The sequence below is a fragment of the Myripristis murdjan genome, chromosome 21, assembly GCF_902150065.1.
Source record: "Myripristis murdjan chromosome 21, fMyrMur1.1, whole genome shotgun sequence".
Taxonomy (NCBI): Eukaryota; Metazoa; Chordata; class Actinopteri; order Holocentriformes; family Holocentridae; genus Myripristis; species Myripristis murdjan.
In genome coordinates, this window is record NC_044000.1 from 8,653,842 (window position 1) to 8,676,573 (window position 22,732).

The 22,732-nt window shown below is 41.4% G+C and overlaps 1 protein-coding gene across 1 annotated transcript in view; it reads left to right on the plus strand.

The window, feature by feature from the left end:
- Positions 1-289: 289 nt before the first annotated feature.
- mlphb (melanophilin b) overlaps positions 290-22,732 on the plus strand; it is a 31,434-nt gene continuing 8,991 nt past the window's right edge. Inside the window, exons 1-9 of the mRNA XM_030081270.1 lie at positions 290-331; positions 2,543-2,717; positions 13,026-13,247; positions 13,848-13,987; positions 16,455-16,496; positions 18,503-18,558; positions 20,390-20,482; positions 21,558-21,735; positions 22,153-22,397. Of these exons, the coding sequence (XP_029937130.1) occupies positions 2,593-2,717; positions 13,026-13,247; positions 13,848-13,987; positions 16,455-16,496; positions 18,503-18,558; positions 20,390-20,482; positions 21,558-21,735; positions 22,153-22,397 (1,101 nt within the window). The 5' untranslated portion in view covers positions 290-331; positions 2,543-2,592. The remainder of the gene's footprint in view (positions 332-2,542; positions 2,718-13,025; positions 13,248-13,847; positions 13,988-16,454; positions 16,497-18,502; positions 18,559-20,389; positions 20,483-21,557; positions 21,736-22,152; positions 22,398-22,732) is intronic.

The window sequence follows — 22,732 nt, forward strand, 5'->3', positions numbered from 1 at the left end:
TAGTGTTAGTGTGTACATGGTTCTTAATTGATTATTGTCACCGTGTAATTAATTGATTTATCAAGCAGTGGGCATTTTCCCATGCGCAGGTAAATCAGCAGCTGCTCCAAATCATTTGGTTACAGCTAAAGGGGCCAGAGCACATAGCCTGACCTTTTGCAGTGAGGCCAGGGAGGCGGGGAAGAGACTTGCCTCCCAGCCTTTATTCCTCTTTGTTAACTAGACATGTGATTAGCATTGCTGTCTGCTACTTAGCTTGCCCTGCAGTCAGTTTGGTCTGCCTTCCAAGGGAATACTGCCCGCAGGCTACTCAGTCAAAACCGAGGTCAAGGTAAGCATTCACTGATCTGAAGATGACACTATAAGGTGAAGACAGGAATGATTGATGTTAAAGCCGGCTTTGTTTGCATCTCAAAGGTGTTATTGCAATCTGCCATTAGTTGTATTGGACAGGCTGCTGCTTTTCTTGCCCCGAGAGATTTGTGCTACTGATGGGCTGGTGGGCTGGGCTACAGAGGGCTAAAGACCAGATTTTTTTTTTTTTTTTTTTTTTTTGATTGATTTTTTTAGACCACGCTAATCTTTGAGAAAGTCCCAACTTGTCCAAGGCCCAAATGGAACTATTTAGAGGTTTTTAAGTAAATTATTTTTTAAATTAATTCTTCTCAAATCCAACCAAGGCTGCCCTTTTTAAAACTTGTGCAGTGCAATTTGAATGGGAATGAAACATACTTGAACCTGTGCTGGTGAGTCGCCGTGGCCATTATCAAACCTAACCTTCCTTTTGCAAACAAGATGAGTCTTTTAAATGGGCACCTGTTGAACCCTGCACACGCTCAGCACATGTACATAAAAGTGATTTAAGAACACAGACTGGTCCATTTAAGTTTTGATTGCTTTAGGAGTAAGGACATCGAATCTTGCAACAAAATTTTAGTCTAGTTTGTTTGGTTTCCCTGATATTCCTTTAATGGCATGTCAAATGGCTCACACCCTGTAAGCAAATACATGCAGGGGCCCAGGTATGAGACTCGACAATGTGATTCCCTCCTTAAGAGTATAAAGACTGTGGGAAAGTCCTCTGTGGTAAATTCCATTGCTGGAGGAATACAATATGCATCTCTGATTCCAACATTTAGATGTGATTTGTGGGCTCTGTTCTGTCATAGCCAAACTAGTGTGCTTGTTCTTGACATTAGTGGCCATTTGCTAGAACAGAAATTAGATTACAGCATCATTTGACCATTTTTGTATGTGGCCTGTGCAAAAACAAGACAATTATGTGATGTCCCTGAGCATTCCTTTGCTGCTTGCCCACACTTTTTCTCCCAACATGATGCTTGTGTGTGTGTGTGTGTGTGCGTGTGCGCGCGCGTGCACACGCATGTGTGTTTATGTGTGTGCTGTGTTCATATATGCATGTGGATATTGCTCTGTCAGCATGGTTAGAGGTTACATCATCCTCTGAAATTATTCTATTATCAAGCTAGACCATGGGACACATTTGGGTAGGCTCCATTTAACACAAACTGCAGGCTGTGATTAACCTCCACCGGCAATGTGATGGCTGAACAGTGCCAAGCTTATCCAGATCACAGGACAAGCAGTAGGGAGTCATCTTGGTATGAGACAAAAGGTTCAGTGAGACTGAGAAATTTTAAACACCTGATCTAGACCGGTGCTCCAAGTCACTGAACCTTGATCGATGCTATTAATGTGGTCTGCTTTCTGAAGGCAAAACAACAGTGACCTGAAAGTCCCTAGAATGTAACTTGGACATTACTGGTTTACGACTGACTGACTGAGGATCACATGAAAGCCGTCCCATGTACTTCCTGGATGCAATGTGAGGAGGTATAAATCATACCACTCTTGGACGGTGCTTTCATATGATTTTGAAAGTTCACCAGAAGTGACAGGATGACAGTGTAGCTACTTTGGCAGCAAAGCTGTCCACTGTGTTGCAGAGGGAAAATAAACACTCATTGTGTTGCGGTCTTTAAGTGGCCGTTACCTACACCTACGTAATGATCCCTCTCTGCAGGGTGTCATTATGGGGAATAAACCTTTCGTTTTGTTATTATAAACGCATGGAGGTGGTGCACGCTCCAGTCCAAAAACTTGCTGGTTTGTGAGGGAAAAATGAGGTTTATATTCAATTGTTGGATTTAACATGAGCTTAATGGCAACAATAAAAGTGCTCTGCGTGTTCTTCGGGGGTGGAGGGAGGGAGGGAGGGAGGAAGGACAGAAGGAAGGATGAAAACGAAGCAAAGAAGGAAGAAAGGACCTAACTATCTAAATGATTTCAAAAGCCTGAATAAATTAAGACCTCTGGTTCTTATGTAACCAACTGATTGAAGGTTCAGATCATGCTGTGAACCTCTGTGTGTAATACTTGGCAGTTCAGCACCAACTGGCTAAGAATCCTACAGTGCAAGTTTATGTGCATTGTTCTTCTCTCTGAATTATAATCAACACCACTAATGTGCAACTCTGACATCTTCTGCAAACGACCAATTTTATTTTTTATTACCCCACAGCAGCTCAACACCAGGCAACGCGGCGACTTACGGGCATAGAGTTCACCATAATGCCTGGCACCACCGTGGGGAATAAGCTGGATCTCTCCAAGCTCACAGATGAGGAGGCCAAGCATGTGTGGGAAGTCATCCAGCGAGATTTTGACCTGAGGAAGAAAGAGGAGGACAGACTTGGGTTGGTTCAAAAGATCGCATTACTGTTATATTCCTCTTAGATAAAAAATAAAAATCTGCCTGTCAACAAATACCCACTAATAGCCTTTTATACCTTGCCAGATCTTACACCGTCTGAGTCAGCCGCACCTTTGGATTCACACTTTTTTTTTTTTTTTTTTTTTTTTTTTTAATTTTGAGAGAAATGTTAGACTGCATAAATGTAGAGTTTCTGGATTTAGGGTTGCATAATGTTTACAGTGATGTGTTATATTTTGTTGATTTAAATGTAGTCTCACTCAGCTGGCAAAAACATGTAATTTAGTACAAGTATTTATTTTATTTTTTTTTCTAAATTTGTTGTATTACTGTACTTTTCTGCTGGGGAACACACAGGTCAGTGCTCTGCAATCGGAGTATTTGTCTCAGATGTTGGTGCAATACACCGTAGCATGTCTAAGCTTAACTGGACCACTCACATCCCATGGTGAGTCAGCCATCACATGACCTGTCTTCAAACCCAACAATGTACCGCCAGATAAACGGTGATCTGAGCTGTTTTTTTTTTTTTTTTTTTTTTTTTTTTTTTTTATAAATGAGAGATGCGATACCACTTTAAAGCAACAGTATAATGTTTAATTTGCTCAAATTGTGCATGAAATTGGCACACACAGAGTCAGGGAATACAGAAAGTTGGCTATAATCAACCTATGCAGGCAATGCATTACAAACTAAAGCACTTTCAGGCAGCGTCTGATCTGTTTTTTTCCATTCAAAGAAGACTGATTGTACAATCTGCTGGTTCTGTTTATGTGCTGCATCATCAGCCCTGTTTTTAAAACTCAGTAAAACAATAGCATCACAAGAAATAACATCATAATTTTATCCACCATTTAAAAAAAATGCAACACTTACCAATCACAATAGTCAGTTATAAGAGTCGTTTACTAACTCTACCAAAAATGCTCTGGGCACAGAAGGGTGCACTAACCTTGTTGAGTTGTATGTCAACAACAGATGATTCAGATGATTTGCTCCTGACTCAGAGGGGTAATGCTTTGTCTGTCGTGGGAAATGGGCTCTGATGGATGCTAGAGATATCTGTCTGGGGATGGAGTGGATTTCCAATAATAGACACACATCTTTAAGCCTTTGACCAAAGCATCTGATATGTCTACATTAGGCATATTTTAGGCAATTAGCTGGCGCTTCTCTCAATTAAGCTGAGATGAGATGGTAAGGTCTAAATCAAGGACGCTTCAACAAGACATATTGCCGTTAATAGCGATCAGCACTGTGATCGACAGGCGTTTTGCAGTGGTCAACTGAAGTGATTTGCCTGCACAATGTGTTTTTGTAGTTGGGGTAATAGTAACTGAAAGTTAAAATAGCAGGCTTGTGTTCCTGGTTTGAATTAAAAAAGTGACTGGGGAAATGCTGGTCGAGGAATGATTGAAAAAATGATTCTTTTCTCTCAGCTAATGTTAATGTCCTCTTGAGCAAGGCCTTGAACCCACAGCAACTCCTAATGAGTCCCCAGGCTGTAGCTGCAAATAAAAACATATCCTCAGTCAACTTGCCTGGCTAAATTCAGGGTAATAATTAACCACATCCTTTTGTTTCTGTTTAAAAGGGGCTGAATAATTTATTCACAAAAACACTTTTGAATGCAAGCTACATCTTACACAGAGTTAAATAAGAATTTCATGCAATTCCAGCATCTGAGCCTGGGTTTCAAAGTCTGACCAGTGGCTGGTTGAATCATTTGTTTTACAGCAACAATAATGTAGCACTGTTCTAGGCCTGGCACCTTCACTTTTGGTAGAACTGGGGCTTGTCTCAATGCGGCTCATGTTTTGCAGTGTTAGACAAGTGTTTATGACTCTGAAAATTCTGTTTATTCCTCATGTGAAGGATGTTTCTGACGTTGGTTACCCAAGATGTAATTTGATTACAGTACCTACTGGTTCATGTTTTGCTCATTAGGAATACAGTGTTTCTGTTTGGATTAATCAAATAGAAATTCTCAGTGTTTCTTTCTGCCCCCTGTTTGTCAGCTGAATCACTTGAGACCTTGAGACAAGGTTGACAGTTATTCAAACAATCTCCTGTGTTTGCCACACAGAATTGAATTGCTGCAACACAGCAAAGCATAGTCTTTGTATCAGTGTGTTCTGTAGAAGCATGCACTGATTGCACTCCTGGCCGAACATAATGGGACTTAATGAGACTGTGGTCACCAGCCTGCCTTCTAACTCTCTGGTGCCACTGGTACTCCAGATTCCTCATAGAACTAGACAGTACAGTACATTCAACTTCCATGTTTTCATAGCAGAAAACATTCAGACTGTTGCATGTATTGATTTCATCTGTCAAAACTTGATATCTTGCAGCTAATCTAGTGTAGGGCCTATACAAGCAGAGGAAGAGCCAGTTGTATATTTAGAAAATTCAGGCAAATGCTGCAAGTGAAACAAAGTGATTTCCATTCAGATTATGTTGCCTTGACACGCAAAGCGCTTGTTTTAGGGTTTGCAGGTAGACTGGTGTGTACGCATGGTGGGGAAATATAGGGAGGTAATGTGTGTCTGTGTTGCTAAGGAGTGGATGTGGAAAAAAAACTTTCCCCTTGTAACAGAAAATTGCCATAGCTAAGTCACGAGGCCAATTTTAATTGGACTGCGGGTAAATGAAAAACAACTCCCGCGCTTCTCTCTCTGTCTCTCTCTCTCTCTCTCTCTCTCTCTCTCTCTCTCTCTCTCTCTCTCTCTGTTTCCTTCCCAAGTAGAAGACAACTCTGTCCTGCGTCTTCTTCAGTTCCAACCACTTTAGGTTTCATTCTTTGCCAAGGTTCTTCTTCAGCTATTTGTTTTCCATTTAAATGAATAGTTGTTTGCTCCTCAGAGCTATTGTTGTTTTTAATCCAGGGCCATAAGAAGCTATAAATAGGTAAAGATTTGTACTCCTGTGGCTTATATTTAAAACTGTCACGCCTGAATCCTGTGAAACCACAAATATGTTGGATCACAAAATGAACATAGTTTGGAAGTAATGTTGATTTTTTTTTTCACTCACAACAACCCTAACATAATGCAGAGTTCATGTAATGCTTGTTTTCAAGGTGTGTTTAGCCTGAAATTTATCTATCAAAAATTGGTCAATTGTATTCTAGCTGTATTTCCTGAAACTGACACTAGCCTTTGTCCAGGATGTGTGTGTGTTGCCATTTTATTTTTATTTGTGGGTGTTTTCTTGGTCAACTCCTCTTTCAAAACTTGGTTGGTCAAGCTAAATTGATGGCTTCTCTGAACTGCCTGTGTCACTGGACAGCTGCACGGTAATTCTGTGTTGTTTTTGTTCCCAGGGTTAAATTGTTTCTCAGGATTGCTATGATTCACCATGTTCAAAAATGTAGGTTGGGGTCAATGGGCAGGAAACCATGTAGAGTTGTGTAATCAATGGTAAATGCTAATAAAATCATTTTTTGCACCTTTGTGCGGGATATGTTTAGGTTAGAGTGGACTGTGGTTGAGCCAGTTGTTAAAGATACTGTACATGTACAGTACACTCTATAAGAAACTTCTATCTATTGATCCATCTATCAATGTATCTATCTGGCCAGCTTGTTGCTATGCTGTTTTAGGAAACAAAACCTCTCACTATCCATCAAAAATCAAATCAAATTTACAGTTTCTTCATGTGATGATATTATATAATAGATTGTTTGAAAATCTTGGCCAAGGATGTAACCAATCAACTTAGAGGAAATGGAAAATTGTCTGCAAAGCTTGTGCTGTGGGCTGCTGCTCGCTCTGTTTCTGGAAGCCATTATGCTCTGGTTTTAGGCTTAATAATCCCCTCTGTGTGTCTCCACATCTGTGCCTGTGTTTGTTTGTTGCATTGCGCTCTCTTTATCTCCCCTCTCATTCCCCTTCCCTCTCTCGTGCTTCCATGAGCTCGACAGTATGATAAATGTGATAAATTTGCTCGAATTAGGTGAAGGTAACAGTTGTTACAGAGAGCTACAAGGAGGGCTGAAAGATGCTGATGTTGGAAAAAGTGAGAGACACGCTGGCTGTCGGAAATAAAGCAAAGAGAGAGGCAACATTAGAGCAGGAATGATTTGTGTAGATGGGCGCAGAGACGAGATCACCATGTATAGACACACACACACAGCACTCGGGTCTTCGGAGCTGTCTGAGCCGATGTGAATGTCTGGCTGCCACACCAGGATTCCTGAGCTTTGCCAGTTAAGCAAAAACACTAGCAGTTCCTGGGCTTAATCAAATAATGAGGAAAGTGAGGGTTTGAGAACTCACCAGTGTGTGATTTTGGGTGGAACTGTTAAGAATGTGTAAAGGAACCGGCCAAGAAGTATGATTCAGGATTTGTTATGGCGTTTATTTAATTGTGCATGAGAGAAGCAAAAGAAATAGGAATAGGGAAGGACACGTGGCAAAGGTTATGAGTCAGAATAAGAGCTGCAACACTGCAGATGAACAGAGCACTGAACCAGAAGTGAACCTCAGTAAATCTTTTTGCTATATGTGTTGAATTTCAAAAATTATAAAATGTTTATTAGCTCCTCATTGTGCAAATTTCACAGTCTAACAAATTTCTATAATTCATAACCCTCCCCAGTTTCTGCAGCTCTGTAGAGTGTCATGTTGCATAGTCATGGTGAAATGCCATAGCTGGGATGTCATTGTGCTCGTCTTTGATATTGAACCTTGTCAACTCTGTACCAGTGCGGCCTGGAAGTTGCCTACAGCACAGATCTCATGAGATCATAGAAGGTCAGGATGTATGCTAAGTCTCCAGGATTTGATTTTTCAGAGGAGAGAAGATTTAACAGATATTACCTCTAAATCACATCTCTAATGTCAAGCAGCTGCTGAGCTGTATCTGTAAAAAGTTATAGGATAGTTACAAAGTTCCCTTTTTATCCTTATGAGCTGGGCCTGATTGAAAAAGCCTGAAAAAAAAGAACTTTGATAAACAATAAGCGTCCTCTTCATCCCTTGTGAGTGTCTGCCAGACTCCGCCTGCACTGGATGACATTTGGGACTTGTTATGTGTACTTCTCTTTTTGCTACTGTCAGCACCTTGTGGCACTGAGTGAGGCTGTTAGTTTGCCAAGTATCAGCACGAGTGTGTTTCTCCTCTCAAACATTTACTGAAGAAAACGGTAACGCCTCAAAAGTCATGAAGTAATTTATAATGTTAGTGCAAGGATTTTCCAGGGACTGCAGGCCCTGTGGTGTCATGCAGAACTGAGGGAAGATCTATTTCTTGAATAGGATTTGGCTTGCCTGTTTGAAGCATTTTTTTTTTTTTTTTTTTTTTTTTTTTTTTTTTTTGTATTTATTAGATGAAATTGCTCCCTTTGAGCCTGAAAAATCCAGTTCCCTCTCCATGCCCCAGATAAATGAAAACATTCAGGTGATGAGGCAAAAATTCCACAAGGTGCAGTGTGTGTGGAAATAATCACAACTCACTGTTCACCTGGAACTTCTCCGGTCTCTGCTGAGGACCTTTAGCGCAAAGTTTAAAAAAAAAAAAAAACAAAAAACTTAGATCTGCATATTTTGCCACTCTAATCGAAAACAGTCACACTGATCCTTCCCCGGGCCAGATATTGGAACCCACTCCAGAGAAATGCAGCTTTCTTTCTGTCCTTACGCAGACGATCTCAGTTACTAGAAGTTACATTTTTCCCCCCAGATTCTCCAATTTCTGTTGATAAGCCCTGAGTAGTTTCCCTCTGCTCATTTAATGCAGTTTCACCATCTGCACTGAAATCACAGTTAAAAATGCAAATTTTACACTGCTCTGTGTTGACAAGTTTAGATCCTGAATTTTTTAAAATTGGTCTTGTTCAACCATTTTTAAAAAGGCTTCTTCTTTTGCTTCTTGTGATCTTAATAATATTAGGCCTGTTTCTAAGCTCCCAGGTTTTAGAAAAGGTTGTTGCAGATCAACTGCCTTCTGTTATTCATGAGAACAATATCTCTGAGAACTTCCAATCCGGTTTTAGAAAAAAAAAAATGATCATAATGAAACTCCTCTTCTTAAGGTTATAAATGACTTATTGCTGTTAGCTAATAGTGGCCATAAATCCATTCTGATTCTCCTGGATCTAAATGCATTTGGTACCACTGACCATGACATCCTCTTAGCCCGTCTTGAATCCTGAGTGAGTATCAGTAGATGGGTATCAGTGCAATTTTAACCTCCTGCTTTTTTTAATGTCTTCCTTAACACCAGTCGATATGAGCTGCTGTAACAACCGCAACCTTTAAAACAAAGCAGAGTAGAGGAAGGGATATGGAGATTGTGTTCAGCAGAATGATAATTACTTTCCCTGGAAACCTCAAACATACAGTACACAGAATAAATGAGCACAAGCACATCAACACATTCTCCTATCACAATTTCTGCCAAGACCGCTGATTTACCTCTGTGAAAATTCACCTCTAAAGCAGAGCCTGAAGTTAATTTCTACTTGTGTTTCCCTGTTCACATCAATAATTTGATGAAGCTGACAGGACGACAGGCATTTCCGAAGAGTCTTACTGCTAAAGGAACAATAGGACACTGAGTGAGTGTTTTGCTCTTGACTCAAGAAAAGCAAAGTATTAGCCATCACATTACTCATTTTAAAGATAATTAATATAATTTAAAATATGATTTAATTGTAGTGCTATGAATGATAATTAAGATTAAGATAGTGATAAAATGAGCTTTTCTGCTGTTTCTCATCTGATCTAACTCACTGTGTACTCATGTTATCTGAGAGGATGTTTATTTATTAAAAACAGGGAATGGAAAATATATAGTATTTTTGACTGCTAACTGTACTGTACATTTACTCAAAATAAAGTAAGAGTAGTGATTGTTATGAGGGAAAATACAAATATTACTCTACGATGTAACTCAGTAACACTTTACTACCATTCCCTAGTCAGCTCATGGACAAAACACTGAGAGCCAATCACCACCAGTCACAATGATATTCTAGCTCTGATTTACTGCAACAAAGACATGCAGCAGTAAGGCAGTGTTTTGAAGAGCTATTCTCAGTGATAATGTAGAATACAGTTTTACATAGGCACATAGGCATCACCTGTTAATGTGGCTCAACGGGCTTAACCACTCATTCTGGCACACTGAGGTTTGTATGCATGTAATGAGGATGAGCTGACTCAAACCTAAGGCTCAGCTCCCACATATTGGGTCAGAATGTCCTGCTCTTCATCAAGTGCTTGTGCTTAGGTGGCAGCATCTGAATAACCTCTCAAGTACAGCCTGACTGGTCTGGTCTACCATTCAGTTGTTCTCTGGCCATTCCCTCTTGCACCTCCTCCAGATGTGTGGACATGATGCTGAAACCATTCATCATCAAGGCATGCAGGTCTTCTTTTAATCAAACAACCTTGTTCTCATGGCCCAATCCAAGGAGTGGACCATTGGTCACACAATCCAGTTGGTTCTACATCTGTCCAATTACATTTTGCTATCAACTGGACCAAAAGCGTACCCCAGCCATGCCTGCAGAAAATGTCATCTGGGAGTACAACTTTTCCACACTCTGGGATCATCTTTTGGAGCCTTGGAAAAAATCATTGTACAAGTGGTGCAGCAAGTGCGAGGGGGCAGGGTGGTGATGGCTTTGACTGTCATACTCCTGTGATTCATGTTAACAGCTCACCCACTGATTTCCACTGATTCTGTTGTATAAGACAACTACAGTAGTTATTGTCCAGGCTGTGTTTAGACCTAAGACAGCACAGATGATACTTGCTGACCATCACACCATGGGTCAAAGGAGAGCTGAAATTTCAAGGACCCCCAGATACTGGTGGTAGGAGCAACATTTAGGGAGAACAGCCTCAAGCATATCGGTGTCCACAGATGCCTCCCACACAGACAAGGCAGGATCTGTTCCACTGTTGAAAGTAGCAGTGAACTCCACTCTTTCCAGGCACTGTGTGCTCTAGACCTGGCAGATGGTGGGGCCAACCTCATGCCGAGAGACAAGCCCCTCGACCATAAGTGGAGATTACACCTCACTGTGAATCTCAAATGGATCCAGGTGGGAAGAGCAGTAGTTGATTTTTTTTAGCCTGAAGATCAAACACCCATTGTCTGCTGTGGTTCTCTTGAATGTCCCAGCACAGTCCACACTTGGGAGTGGGAACATTTGCTCATGTGCCATGGCCAGAAACACTATTGTGCCCGTTTCCTCCCATTCGTCTAATTTCTTCCCTGTTAGTGAGAGTGAGACAGAAAAGGCTGAAAGTCATCCTGGATTGCACTTCAGCACCATGGCATGCAGAGATGACTCAGCTATTTGCAGTACCACCCTGGACAATTCCCCAGTTCTGGGGAATGCTGCCACAGGCGAGTAGGGCAATACGTGTGATGGCCAATCTGAGTCAGCCTCCTGAGGTTTGGTTCCAGTAAGGGACCATTTGATGTGTGCAGGTCTGCCTGTGGCAGTGGCGAAAATTTTTCATGGGCAAGGGTTCAGTCCGCACCATCCACTTTGTGACATAATGAAATGGTTGGGTTTTGAATGATGGTGCAAGAAGAGAGGTGCTGATCCACTGACATGCTCAGTTGGTTCTGTCTTTTCTCCAACATGTGCTGGAGAAGGGACTCTCATTTTCTACTCCATCATAACCCAAAATATTCAAGCGTATTACTCCATTCTTAATGTTTTTTTTTGTTGTTGTTGTTGTTGTTTTTTTTGCGTGTGTGTGTGTGTGTGTGTGTGTGTGTGTGTGTATTTGACATCAAAACATTGGAATCAAGACAGGCATTTAAAAATGATGCATTAATTCTGTAGGTTATACCTGAGGGCTTTCATCCTTCCTCAGCGCCATCCATCCACTGGTAAACAAAAAAAAACAAAAACAAAAAAAAAATGTCCTTCCATTATAAACTGCATAGTCTGCCTTTAAGTCATTAATTAAGACAGCTTTGCTACTTGCATTGACTTGAGTTAAGAGGATTAGTGATGTGTGTGTCATTTAGGTTCACCCTAGCTTAGTTTTGAAAAAAGTCTGTTTTTACAAAGTGAACTGAGTTCCTAAGAACACTTTCTGTGCATTTAGGTCAAGGATAATTCATAATTATTGACTGTCACACTTCTGTGTAAGACCTGGGTTGAAGAGTGTAATATATTAATTTTGCACTATTTGAACATCAATATGGTATACTGGTAGAAAATATAGATTTTCCTTATGATGCAGATTAACCTCTTGAATTAGGACACAAGCTATGATGTTGCGTAAGGATACTTGACAAACTGTTTTCTGAAAAATAACATAAATCTGTCTATTTCTCTATGGTGAATGGCTTTTCACGACTTCTTTTATTTTTCTTATCACTGTTCTGTAACAGCACTTGATCTATTTCCTTTCTTTTCACCACATGGCCTCTCTTTCACAAAGCAACAAGCAGGAAAGCAATAACTCTGTCTTCAGTCATAAACTGATAGCATTTTTTGGCATTGGGCTCTTTATGTTGGCTTATATTTGATAGCACTCACTGGAGATGTTTAGTAAAAAGAATGAGACTTTTGTTAACCAGGGTCAGTTGCAAAACTAATACTACTGACATGTTTCCAGCTGAGAGAAAAAAATTCAACAAAAGCATGGAAAACCAGTATTTGCTCTTTAAATCTGTTTTGTTTTGGGTGTTTTGCAGTATACTGTGATGATGTATTAAGGCCAGAACTCTGAATAAAGTCATTCTGAGATTATAAGGTCACAATTTTATGATTTTTTTAAGAAAAAAAACTCACATCACTTTGCGAGGTTGGATCAGCCACACACTGCAGACCCTGGCGCTTGCTGTGTATCAGGCCAGCAGCTGAAGACCTCATCAAATTCTACTTTGCAATGGGATTTAGTAACAAGGAAATCCTGCTGATTTTACCCCAGAATCACAAGATTGTTTGCCTCTGAATCAGCCCAAGTCACGGCAATGTCTCCTCTGAGTTCAGATGCTGATAATAATATTGTGATTCTGGGCTAAAACTACCAGGATTTCCTTATTACTATATCTGATAGTGTAAGAAAGACTTTTTTTTCTCTCAAAAATTTGTGAGGAGTTTTTCCTCTCTGAACACTGGTCATGATTTTAAACTAATCCTTCTGAAAAAAAGGGATGGGATGGGTTCACCAAAAGCTGTATTGTCTGTCTCTTTGATGAAAGAAATGAAATAAAGATCGTTTTGCTGTACAGAATGTTTACACTTTTCATTATTTGTAGCTCATTTGTCTCATACATACCTTCATATTTCCTGTACTGTCTTTTTTAGGGACCTGAAGACTAAGATTGAGAGAGAAGACACTAAGAGAGAGTTGTTAGGCAACAAGAGCAGCCTGGCTGAGTCTCATTGTATTCGCTGTCTCCAGCCCTTCCTGTTCCTGGTTAATAGTAAGCGCCAGTGTCTGGACTGCCAGATGTACACCTGCAAGTCCTGCAGCCGCTACAACAAGAAGGAGCAGGGCTGGGTGTGTGACCCCTGTCGCATGGCCAGGTGAGACCATAAAAACCCAGTTTGATTAAAATAAAAGTTGTATCGCAAAGTGAGGCATAATGAAAGGGTAGCTCCTGTCTAAGAAATAGTCCACAACTTTGGTCAGATTTATCCACCAATTTCTTTGCAAACAGCAATACAGTTTGAATGACAGCTCAGAATTCAGATTCAATAAACCCAGACAGACAGTTAAACCCCCCTTTAATGCTCTAGCTCTGCTGACTGAATGGTGGCGGATATAAGCCTATTTCAGCTCCTTATGTAACCCTACGCCGCTCTTTCTTAAGATGAGGGTGAGCACTGAAAAACCCTTTCACTGACTCTGACAGCGCCTGGCAAATCTCCTGCTTTTTATCTCTTGCTAAATCTGCAAGGTTGAATCTGACACAAGAAATGCACCATACTTTGATCATTAAGTCCAGAAATTCTTGGTCTTTGCTCTGTGCTCTGTGTAAAAACAGATGTAAAAGGGAACATATTCAATGCTTTTTTTGTACCTATATTTTCTTGGATTCTAACAGAAACTCTCTATGATCTAATCTAATCATTTCATTTATCAAAAATGTCAGTTATTAGTGTCACCTTTGTTTCTTTCAACAGGGTTTTCAAGATTGGCACTTTGGAGTGGTACCATGAAAACGTGCGTGCCCGCTTCAAACGTTTTGGTAGCGCCAAGGTGATGAGATCGCTGTTCAAGAGGCTGAATGGAGAACACAGCTCCTCTCAGAACAACCTCACAGGTGAAAAATCCACCACAGTAGGTCTTACTCTCCCTTAACGCACAAGTGTGTGTTGTCAAGTTTGGAAAATCAATGTAATGGCTGTACAGTAACAAGTTTGAATGGAAGTTTGAATCCTTGATCCACCAGTAAAATTCTGTATGGCAGCAGCAAATAAGTAACACTCCCCCTTTACTTATCAAATACCATCAAGGTGACCTTTAGTGTGGTGCTTAACCTCGACTTGTCCATTACAGCTGCTAAGTGGCCAATAGTTGAGGACTGTGGTTGCTCTGGGCATCTACCAAGTGTGAACATCTGTAAAAATGTGAAGCAGTGTGAATCAAAAGTTACAAAACTAGCAGGATGTCAGGTCTCAGGTCAAGCTTACTCTGCTGCTGGGGCAAATGTCCATCTGTTTCTCTCATTCTTTTACAAGCCCTCCGGAGGTGCTACAGGTCAGAGGAGAGCCTGCCAGGCTCACAGAGCATTGCTGGAAATCTGCTTGTGCTTACCATCAGAAATCCCCAATAAATGAAAGGCTTTGTGGAGACTCAGCTGCTGCATACTATAGTGTAACCAAATGGAAATAATGTATCAGCCGCTTGAATCGAGCCTCATCATCTTGATATCAATAAAAGATTGCCATGACAAGTGCACCACTTGTGTGAAATCAGTGTTCAAGCTCAGGGGTTGTACTTGTTCGCAGGCTGCTGCTTTGTTCATAATGTAACATGTTCGGTTTGCAGGGCACACCATGTAGCTTACATAATCCCAATAAACAGGAGCGCGGAGGCATGGAAAATACATTTTCCTCCAGGTGAAGACACTATGCAGACATTCACATTATGGATATAGATGTAGGAGTTGAAGTGCCTAAGATTTCCTCACAAATTTATCAAAGTGATATATGTCTTTCTCAGTGACTCATGAGAATGAAGTTTCCTTTCTCTTTTTCAGACAGTAAGCCGTCCTCAGGAGGCTGCCAAATATGACAGAGGGATTTAATCTCTTCCATCTTCTCTGTTTTTCCGGCTTTGGCCTCTCACAGCTGTGTGCCGAGCACTTTCAGAAAGTGTCTTGTGTCTGCACAGAGCTTGGATGTTGTCTCTGACTATCACATTTTTGTCCTTAACTGACCAACGCTGTTGTAAAAACCCAACATTTTGGGACACGTGTTGGGTGTTGCAGTTCAGGAGGCCAACATTATTACCAAACATGCCGGTGTTGTGATGAGAGGTTTTGTTTATGCTCTTTGCTTTTTGCGCGTGTTTAAAGTCTTCTGCAGTGATGATAGTGGGTTTCCTGAAAACCTTGTCAACAGTCTTTTTCCTGTTTTTCAAGCCGCTCGTGAACTTCACACAGCAGTGACACCATCCTGTGGCTGCACCCAGAGCATATAAAAACAGCCTCTATGAAACATTGTGTATGTGCTGATATACAGCACAGAGTCTGTATTTCAACAAGGAGATATTTTCAGCATTATAGCACACAGCAGGCTTCCATGTGAGATCGCAGCATCAGGACATCAATGAAATATGGAGACACAGCCGGGCCTCCTGGTCCTGCTTACGCTGAGTCACCCTGGAGGATTTTGGGAGGAGATGCAGAGCAAGCTGGTTGGTTGGCTCTGCCCAGTAGGCCTTGTGATCATCCAGTCACATGTCTCCCATTCTGTGCCTAGAATTGAATGATCCAATCCTGCAGGGCTCCACTGACTTGAAACAGAGAGAGAGAGAGAGAGCAAGAAAAGGGGGAGGGGGACAAAGGCTTTCGTTTCTCAAGAACTCACATCTGTGAAGATTATATGTGGAATGCAGCTCACAGACAAAGTGCAAAGATGCAAACTGTCACTATGCACGCTTGCAAATATGCCTGTTGCACGGTTGTGTTCAAAATTAGCAACAAGTAATCACAAGAAGACATCCATGTGACTACCTGGTTTATATTCAATATGCATGACTTCACAGACACACACACACATGCACACACACACACACAGACACATAAGCTTGCACACTGACGCAGACAGACACATGCACACACGAACACACACTCTTTCGCAGTCCTTTCACTGTATATATTTCATTGTGGTCCGCTGGGCCCCCAGAGCTCTGAGGGTGATGTCCTCTGTACATTCTGCCTCTGTGAGCAGAGGAGATGTTACACTGTTGCTGACAATCGTGTCTTTATCCACATGAGGGACCAGAAAAAAGCATTTTAAGTCAGTTAGTTGGCTTCTTTGGCTCCTCAGTTTCCCTGCTGTTGCTTTTATTAATTATTCTGTTTGGAAACTTAAGGCTGCCTGGATTATCTCCACTTGTGCAGCCCGTTATTAGAGTTGATAAATGGTGAAGTTGCTCTTCGTACTCAGTTTTCATTACAGCACGTAGCTGACAGAGAGAATGCTTAGGATGACAGTGTAATTAAACACGACTCAATCAGCCATCTCCTCTCTCTTCCGTTTTTTTTTTTTTTTTTTTTCCAGAACCCCTTGAATTCGACACACGCAGCATGCCTGAGGTCCCAAGTAAGTACACTCATCTGCATCTGTGAGCAAGACCTGGATCAAATGGCATTTGCAAATCATTATCAGTGTTTGTTTCAACCCTCTGGGAGACAAGTGGGGTCTGCTGCATCAGGACAACACAGTATTATCAGACACACAAAGCTATAATCTATTGTTTTTAACCCCTTCAACTCTGATTTTTGAGGTTAGAATAAACTTTTTTCACGGTGTAGGACAACGATACTCAAGGTGTAGGATATTCTGCATCTGCTCGGATGTAACACTTGAGTGAAGCTACATCACACATACATTTAGTGAAATATTCAAAGCCAAGATGCGATTGTTTTAGAGCAGCACCGTTAATATCTAGATGTCTCGTGCATCATTTTATGCACATTTCGGTGTAATTCAGCAGGACATCTTTGGAAACCTCAGGATGGCCACTCGAATTTCAAATAAAGTTCTGTGGCTTTGAAGAATGTTCAGCCACGCAACAATGATGAACCCACGGATGGGAGCATCACAGTTAAAGAGGTTAATATTCTTTGCCAGCATTTCTGCAACTCTCTGGCACTTTTGTGTTATTTATCAAACCCTACAATAAGCAGGCTGAAACAAACTAAGTATTTGCAAATACTGTTTGACACAGGCCTTTTTTTCCAAGGTTCAAACTTTTGCCAGACAACACTAAGTCCTTTTTCGATAACCTGCCTTGCTGCTTTATATGAGAAACATTATACTGCCTCAGCAGAGAGTTTCAGAAATGTAAACTCCTCTTCAGTGAGACTGTGGTCTTCCTTGCTTTGGGTTTTGATCCATCCTGGAGTCATACTAATGTTCAGCATAAGATCCTCCTTTTGCTTACAGTGAATTTTATTCAAAGTGATCACGAAGCTTACAGTGGAATGGCAATGAATGACAAAAAATCTGAAGTTAGATATTAGTCTTCAGTGTTCTCATTTATAAGAACATTAAACTATTAAAAATGATCCCTTTAGACACTGTAGCTTTGGGCTTCTCGAGCAGTGGATACAGTGGTTAGGGAACAAACCTCTTGGATGGTTCCCAAACCACTGTACTGCTGGGCTGGCACAGTCAGAGCTTGCCTAGCTTTCCCCCGCTCACACTGGCATGTCAGGACGGGTGTATGAACAGAGCCAGGGATGTTTTAATCAGAAAAAAAGTCAATTACAGTTTTCACTCTAATATTATATTTCTTATTCATTCAGTAGTAGTGGTATTTATTGTGTATTTGTGTTTTGTGTTCATGGATCTGTGACTACAGTGACAAAAATGCATAGAAATGAATTTATCTTGGAAATTAAAGGGACATTTACACAAGTCTCCTAACTGTTCACAACTGTGCAGTGCCCATCTGTTTTGGTTGCTGTTGCCATGTCTTAGATTTCAGCTCCATCACTTCATTGCTATTGATCTGTGAGAATCTCGTTTCTTTCTTTCTTCCATTGTTTCCAGTCTTTCTCGCTTCCCCTCCCTCTCCCTCACACCCTACATGCCTCCTTGATTCAATAAGAGAGGGAACTTTTAGAACAAACTGTTATGTAGAAAAGCAGCTCACTCATAAACACTCTCGTAAAGAGGGCCTGAAAACACTGTGTTCTTGCCCTTACTTCCTTGTACCATGCTTTCTCTGCCAGATAGAAATATAAAACATTTGATTTGCCCAAAGACATACTGTACAGTGTGCCTCTTGTTACGAAGGCCAAAGGGCCATGAGAATCATGCTGTAGGTTGGAAAGATTTAAGGAGAAAATTCTGGCAGAGGTGCACAACTTCAGGCTTGATGGTGAATTTACTTTGCATAATGTGACTAATAAGTTCACTGTGCTCACATAGACATGCACATAAGCACACACACTTGCACGCCCACACGGAGGAATGCCAGATGATTTTATTTGTGGACTGTGTTAGCTTTCAGATGTGTGACAGGGTGTTTCATTCAGGATGTTGTCATCTAAGCACTACAAGGTCCAGATTAACACCAGCGTGTCTGTTTTTCTCATCAGCAGATGATTATGAAGAGCACAACATGGATTCAACAGATGCACAACACGACAAAGGGGTACTGCAAATCTTTTCTTCCACTGATGCTCTCTCACGGTTGTGGCACTCATTGTATTACAGCAGTTTGGTTCTTTCACATGTTCATTTTTTAAATCAATATTTGTGCACACAAAACACAAAATGACTAAACACAGTCACTGCTCCCTCTCCAATCTCAGCCAAGTTTGTTTGCTTACTGAGGAAATGTGAATAAATAGGCATCTTGCAGCTATTTTGCAAATATTTAAATTTAAGTGACTTTGTGGCCAGCAGACGGCATTCCGGTTATATGCATCATATAAAGAGAAGCAGATATCAGTTTGTGCCCAGACAGCAGAACTTAAGTAACTCTGGCTCTTCTCACTGTTAATCTGTGTTGAGATGTTGAGAGCTTGACACGTGGAAACCCATAAACAATACGTGATTCACCTCAGTTCTGTCGTTTTGTTGCCTGCACCTCACATGTTTCTTATTTCTTCATCAATAAAAAAAAAACATAGTAGTAGGGGAAATCAAAGCTAATCTGCAGAGGCAGTTCCATTCATCATAAATTCACCATCTGTGCATGCTTGCCCTTTTTGACTCAACCTGAGCCCGATGTGTGCAAGATCCTCCATGATCAGCGCTGATCTTTGTCACAGTGACAGGCCCTGCCTCTGCTGAATCACTCAGATGTTTTCTACACTAGTTGTCTGCATGGTGTCTGGTCAAGGCCAAGCCTCATGAGCAATTGAAATGCCCTGACACCTGGTAAGACTAAGGTTAGGCATAAGAGAATCAGCACTGGCCATGGTGCATTGTGGGTAAATACCAGGCTGTCATGTATAATCACACACATGAAGGAGTCCCAGAGAAAAGTTGAAAGCCTCTGGTTTAAGTACGGGGCTTTTAAAAGGGGCAGTGAGTCCACTGGAGTTTGTCATAAAACCAAGACTACTATTGTTTACACCACAGTCTCTGTGCAGTGTAGAACCTCACCTTTGTTTATTTCCAATCACTGCAGCGTCTGTTGAGGAGGGAAAATGTTTTCAGGACTTTTGGGCTTTGCAGGCTGCCTGAGTCCTTTTCTTTAGCTTTTGATGTGACTATCAGTTAAGGTTTTCATTTGTCTCTTATGTGACTGGACTTTTGATGGATGGTGTTCAAAAAAGTTTACAAGAGGGCCAAGAGGTGCATCCTGCATCACTTACTGAGTTTTTACTTAGAGAGAGTGCCCTCTAGTGTTCCAAACAGGGCAGTACCTTTGAAGGCCACTGTTATAAAACATATATGTAAGGATAGCGTAATACTTTTCAATCCCAGTGGAGGAATACTCTCTTTAGTTTCCCCCTCCAGTGGAGGTTCAGGCACAGAGCAGCAGCCTGGAACTGACAGGGATTCAGTGTCTTGCTCAAGGACATTTCAGCAGGGTAGTCCATTCTCCTTCCATTCAACATAAATAAATTAATTCTCCAAAAGCAATAGAGGACATGGATATTCCGCTGTTTCTCCTCACACAGTGGTCATTGATGTACCCTGTAAGTGATGATAACCTCTTCTGTTACAGAGCACAGTCAATTGTTCATTTTATTTACAGCTTAAAGCACTGATGACAATCTCTATGAAAGAGAATCTGCATAATTCACACTTCTGTCAAGCAAAACACCTTCTGAGGTGTTTTTGAGGTTGCCTTCCCTTCCTTTCCTTCCCTTTCTTTTCCTCTTCTCTTTTTTAATTTTTTTTTTTTTTTTTTTTTTTTTTTAGCTTTTTAGCTCTTTCTGCCCCCTCTTCTCTTCTCCTTTCCCCTCCTCTTTCTCCCCTTTATCCCTCCTCTCTGTTGGTGATGGTGTTTCCCTTTCTGCTTTCCAAAGATGAAAAAGACCAAAAGGCGGCTTACAGTCGATCCCTTCGATTTAGATCTGGACCGTGACTACGCCATCGACTCCAGACGACAGTCCTATCAGGTACAAGCTGGACAATATTACAGCCAACCTGTCCCCAAAACCAAATCCCAATCATAATCTGTACACCCTCGGCCAAGGGGGCCCTCTGTTTCTGCTTTAGCTAGCTTCTCCGTTGTTTCTTTGCCAAATGCTGTCTGGCTTGGCAAAGCAACACTGTAGTACTGTATAACACTGTCATTATTCATCCTCCTTTATGGCTACAATACAGACTTTTGGCATATGCATGCGTGTGCAGGCAGACACAAGTGTATTTATTTGTTGGGACTGTTGAGGTTCAGCTGAAGCCCCATTCTGTTACACTAACCACATCTCTTTGCAAAGTTGTGTGTTTACTGTCTCTTGAGCTGATAAACAGAAAGCTCTGACATGATATCATTTTGCCAGATAAAGGGAAGGGACAGACTATAGGACTGGCATGAAATCAACAAAGGGGAAGTTGAAGTACCGCTGAAGTCCTTACTTAAAGCACTCTGAACCAGAGGGGGAAGCAGCAGTGTCTTTGAACCCAAGTTTGACCGAGGGAACGGGATGTTGCAATAGTGACCAGAACTAATGTAAATAACTAACACATAAACCTGATACCAGTACATGGGCAAAGCAACAGCTCACTGTTACCTCAATTACAGCCTGTAGTGTGTATAACATAATACATAGGTTTGATCATGTTTGTTTTTGTATGTTTCATTGTGTCAGTCAAAATTGGGCATCAGAACATTATTTACAGCCGGGCCACTTCTTGGACCAGCTCAGTCAAAAAGCACCTAACAGCACTTGTTCTATTATACTGCAGCCCTCATAAGCTTCTCATCTAATCAGCGCTCCTTAACTCTTTCATTTGCATGGCGGTGTGTGTGGTCATTTTTGCCTGTGGCTAGAGAGCTTGTGTGTTGTTCTAGCCACATAAGCCTTTATTAACCTCTATCTGGAGGCTCCCTGTTCACTCTGTAGAGAATTTTTAAGATTTATTATCCACTGTAACCAGTGAACCAAGAAGATGTTGCAGGTCGAAGTGGCACATAGTTCACTTTAGATTACTATTACACCTTCCCTCACAGCTGTAATTCCGCTCTTTCAGGTCCCAAACTCCCATGTCATCACGGAAGGAAGCATGAGAGAGTCCATGACTGCTGAGGCAGACATGGCCTCCGTTTATCATCAGATCTTGGAGGACTGCCAGAGAGATGACGAGCCAGAGTTTAATACTGAAGTTGGACTCAACCGGAGGATGAGCCAGGGCATGGCCTCGCGACACGGTAGCTCGCTTACCAAACCCAACCAAAACCGTACAGGTCATCTGCCTGGAGTAGAACTAGGGCTGTAGACAAAACTATGTAATATTTTAAATTTGGAAATTAATCGGTTTTATTTATAACAGGACTGAATTTATTCATAGCGTATGTATGTTTCTAAGGTCCTAAGTTCCCAGGTTCCCAGGACCATGGGAACATAAGACCCTAGGAACATAGGAATGACATTTATATATGACTTGGCTGTATATTTGCATATTCAGCTAAATCATCTCTGTAATGAGATGGTTGCAAGAACAACTGTACTGCAAACACAGGCTCCATTTAAACTTGTATTATGTTGGTCATTAGTTTAACTTAAGAAATATCATTTTGAAAGAGGATTGATCAGTGTACTTGTCTCTGGCCTTAATTTCGTTCCAGAAGACAGTGGGTTCTCAGACCACCGGCCCACGCTGCGCCGCTCCCTGTCTCGGCACAGCCACTCGTCGTGTGGCAGTAGTAGTGCAGGGGGGGCCCGCCGCCGCAGCAGCTACCTGCCCGGCCCTGATGACTCGGGGGAGGACGAAGATGAGTGTCTGCACTATCCTCTGTATCAGTCTCATCGTCAACGCGCCTACAGCCACACCTCCCAGGAGAGCCTGAACTCAGTGGCCTCAACACCACAGGTCTTAATATGAATCATACGTGCTGCTGTCATGTGAAAGCCTTGCCAATCTAATGTTTGCATGTGAACTGAAAGGCTTAGGAAACTCTTTCAATGTCTTATTGGATAAACTCACAAACCCAGTGGCCAGGCTAAAACTGAGGCTTGCTTCCTCTTTTTGTGAAAGGTTGACAAGATGTAAAGTTTTCACCATACAGCAACGTGTTTTTTGCACATATGAACACCAACACATTAGCAGCATAAACACACATATGGAGCACGGCATAATTCACACTGTTTAAAGGGTGCATTAAATTTTTACAACATCCATGCAATCAGTACCCACCAGGGCACAGA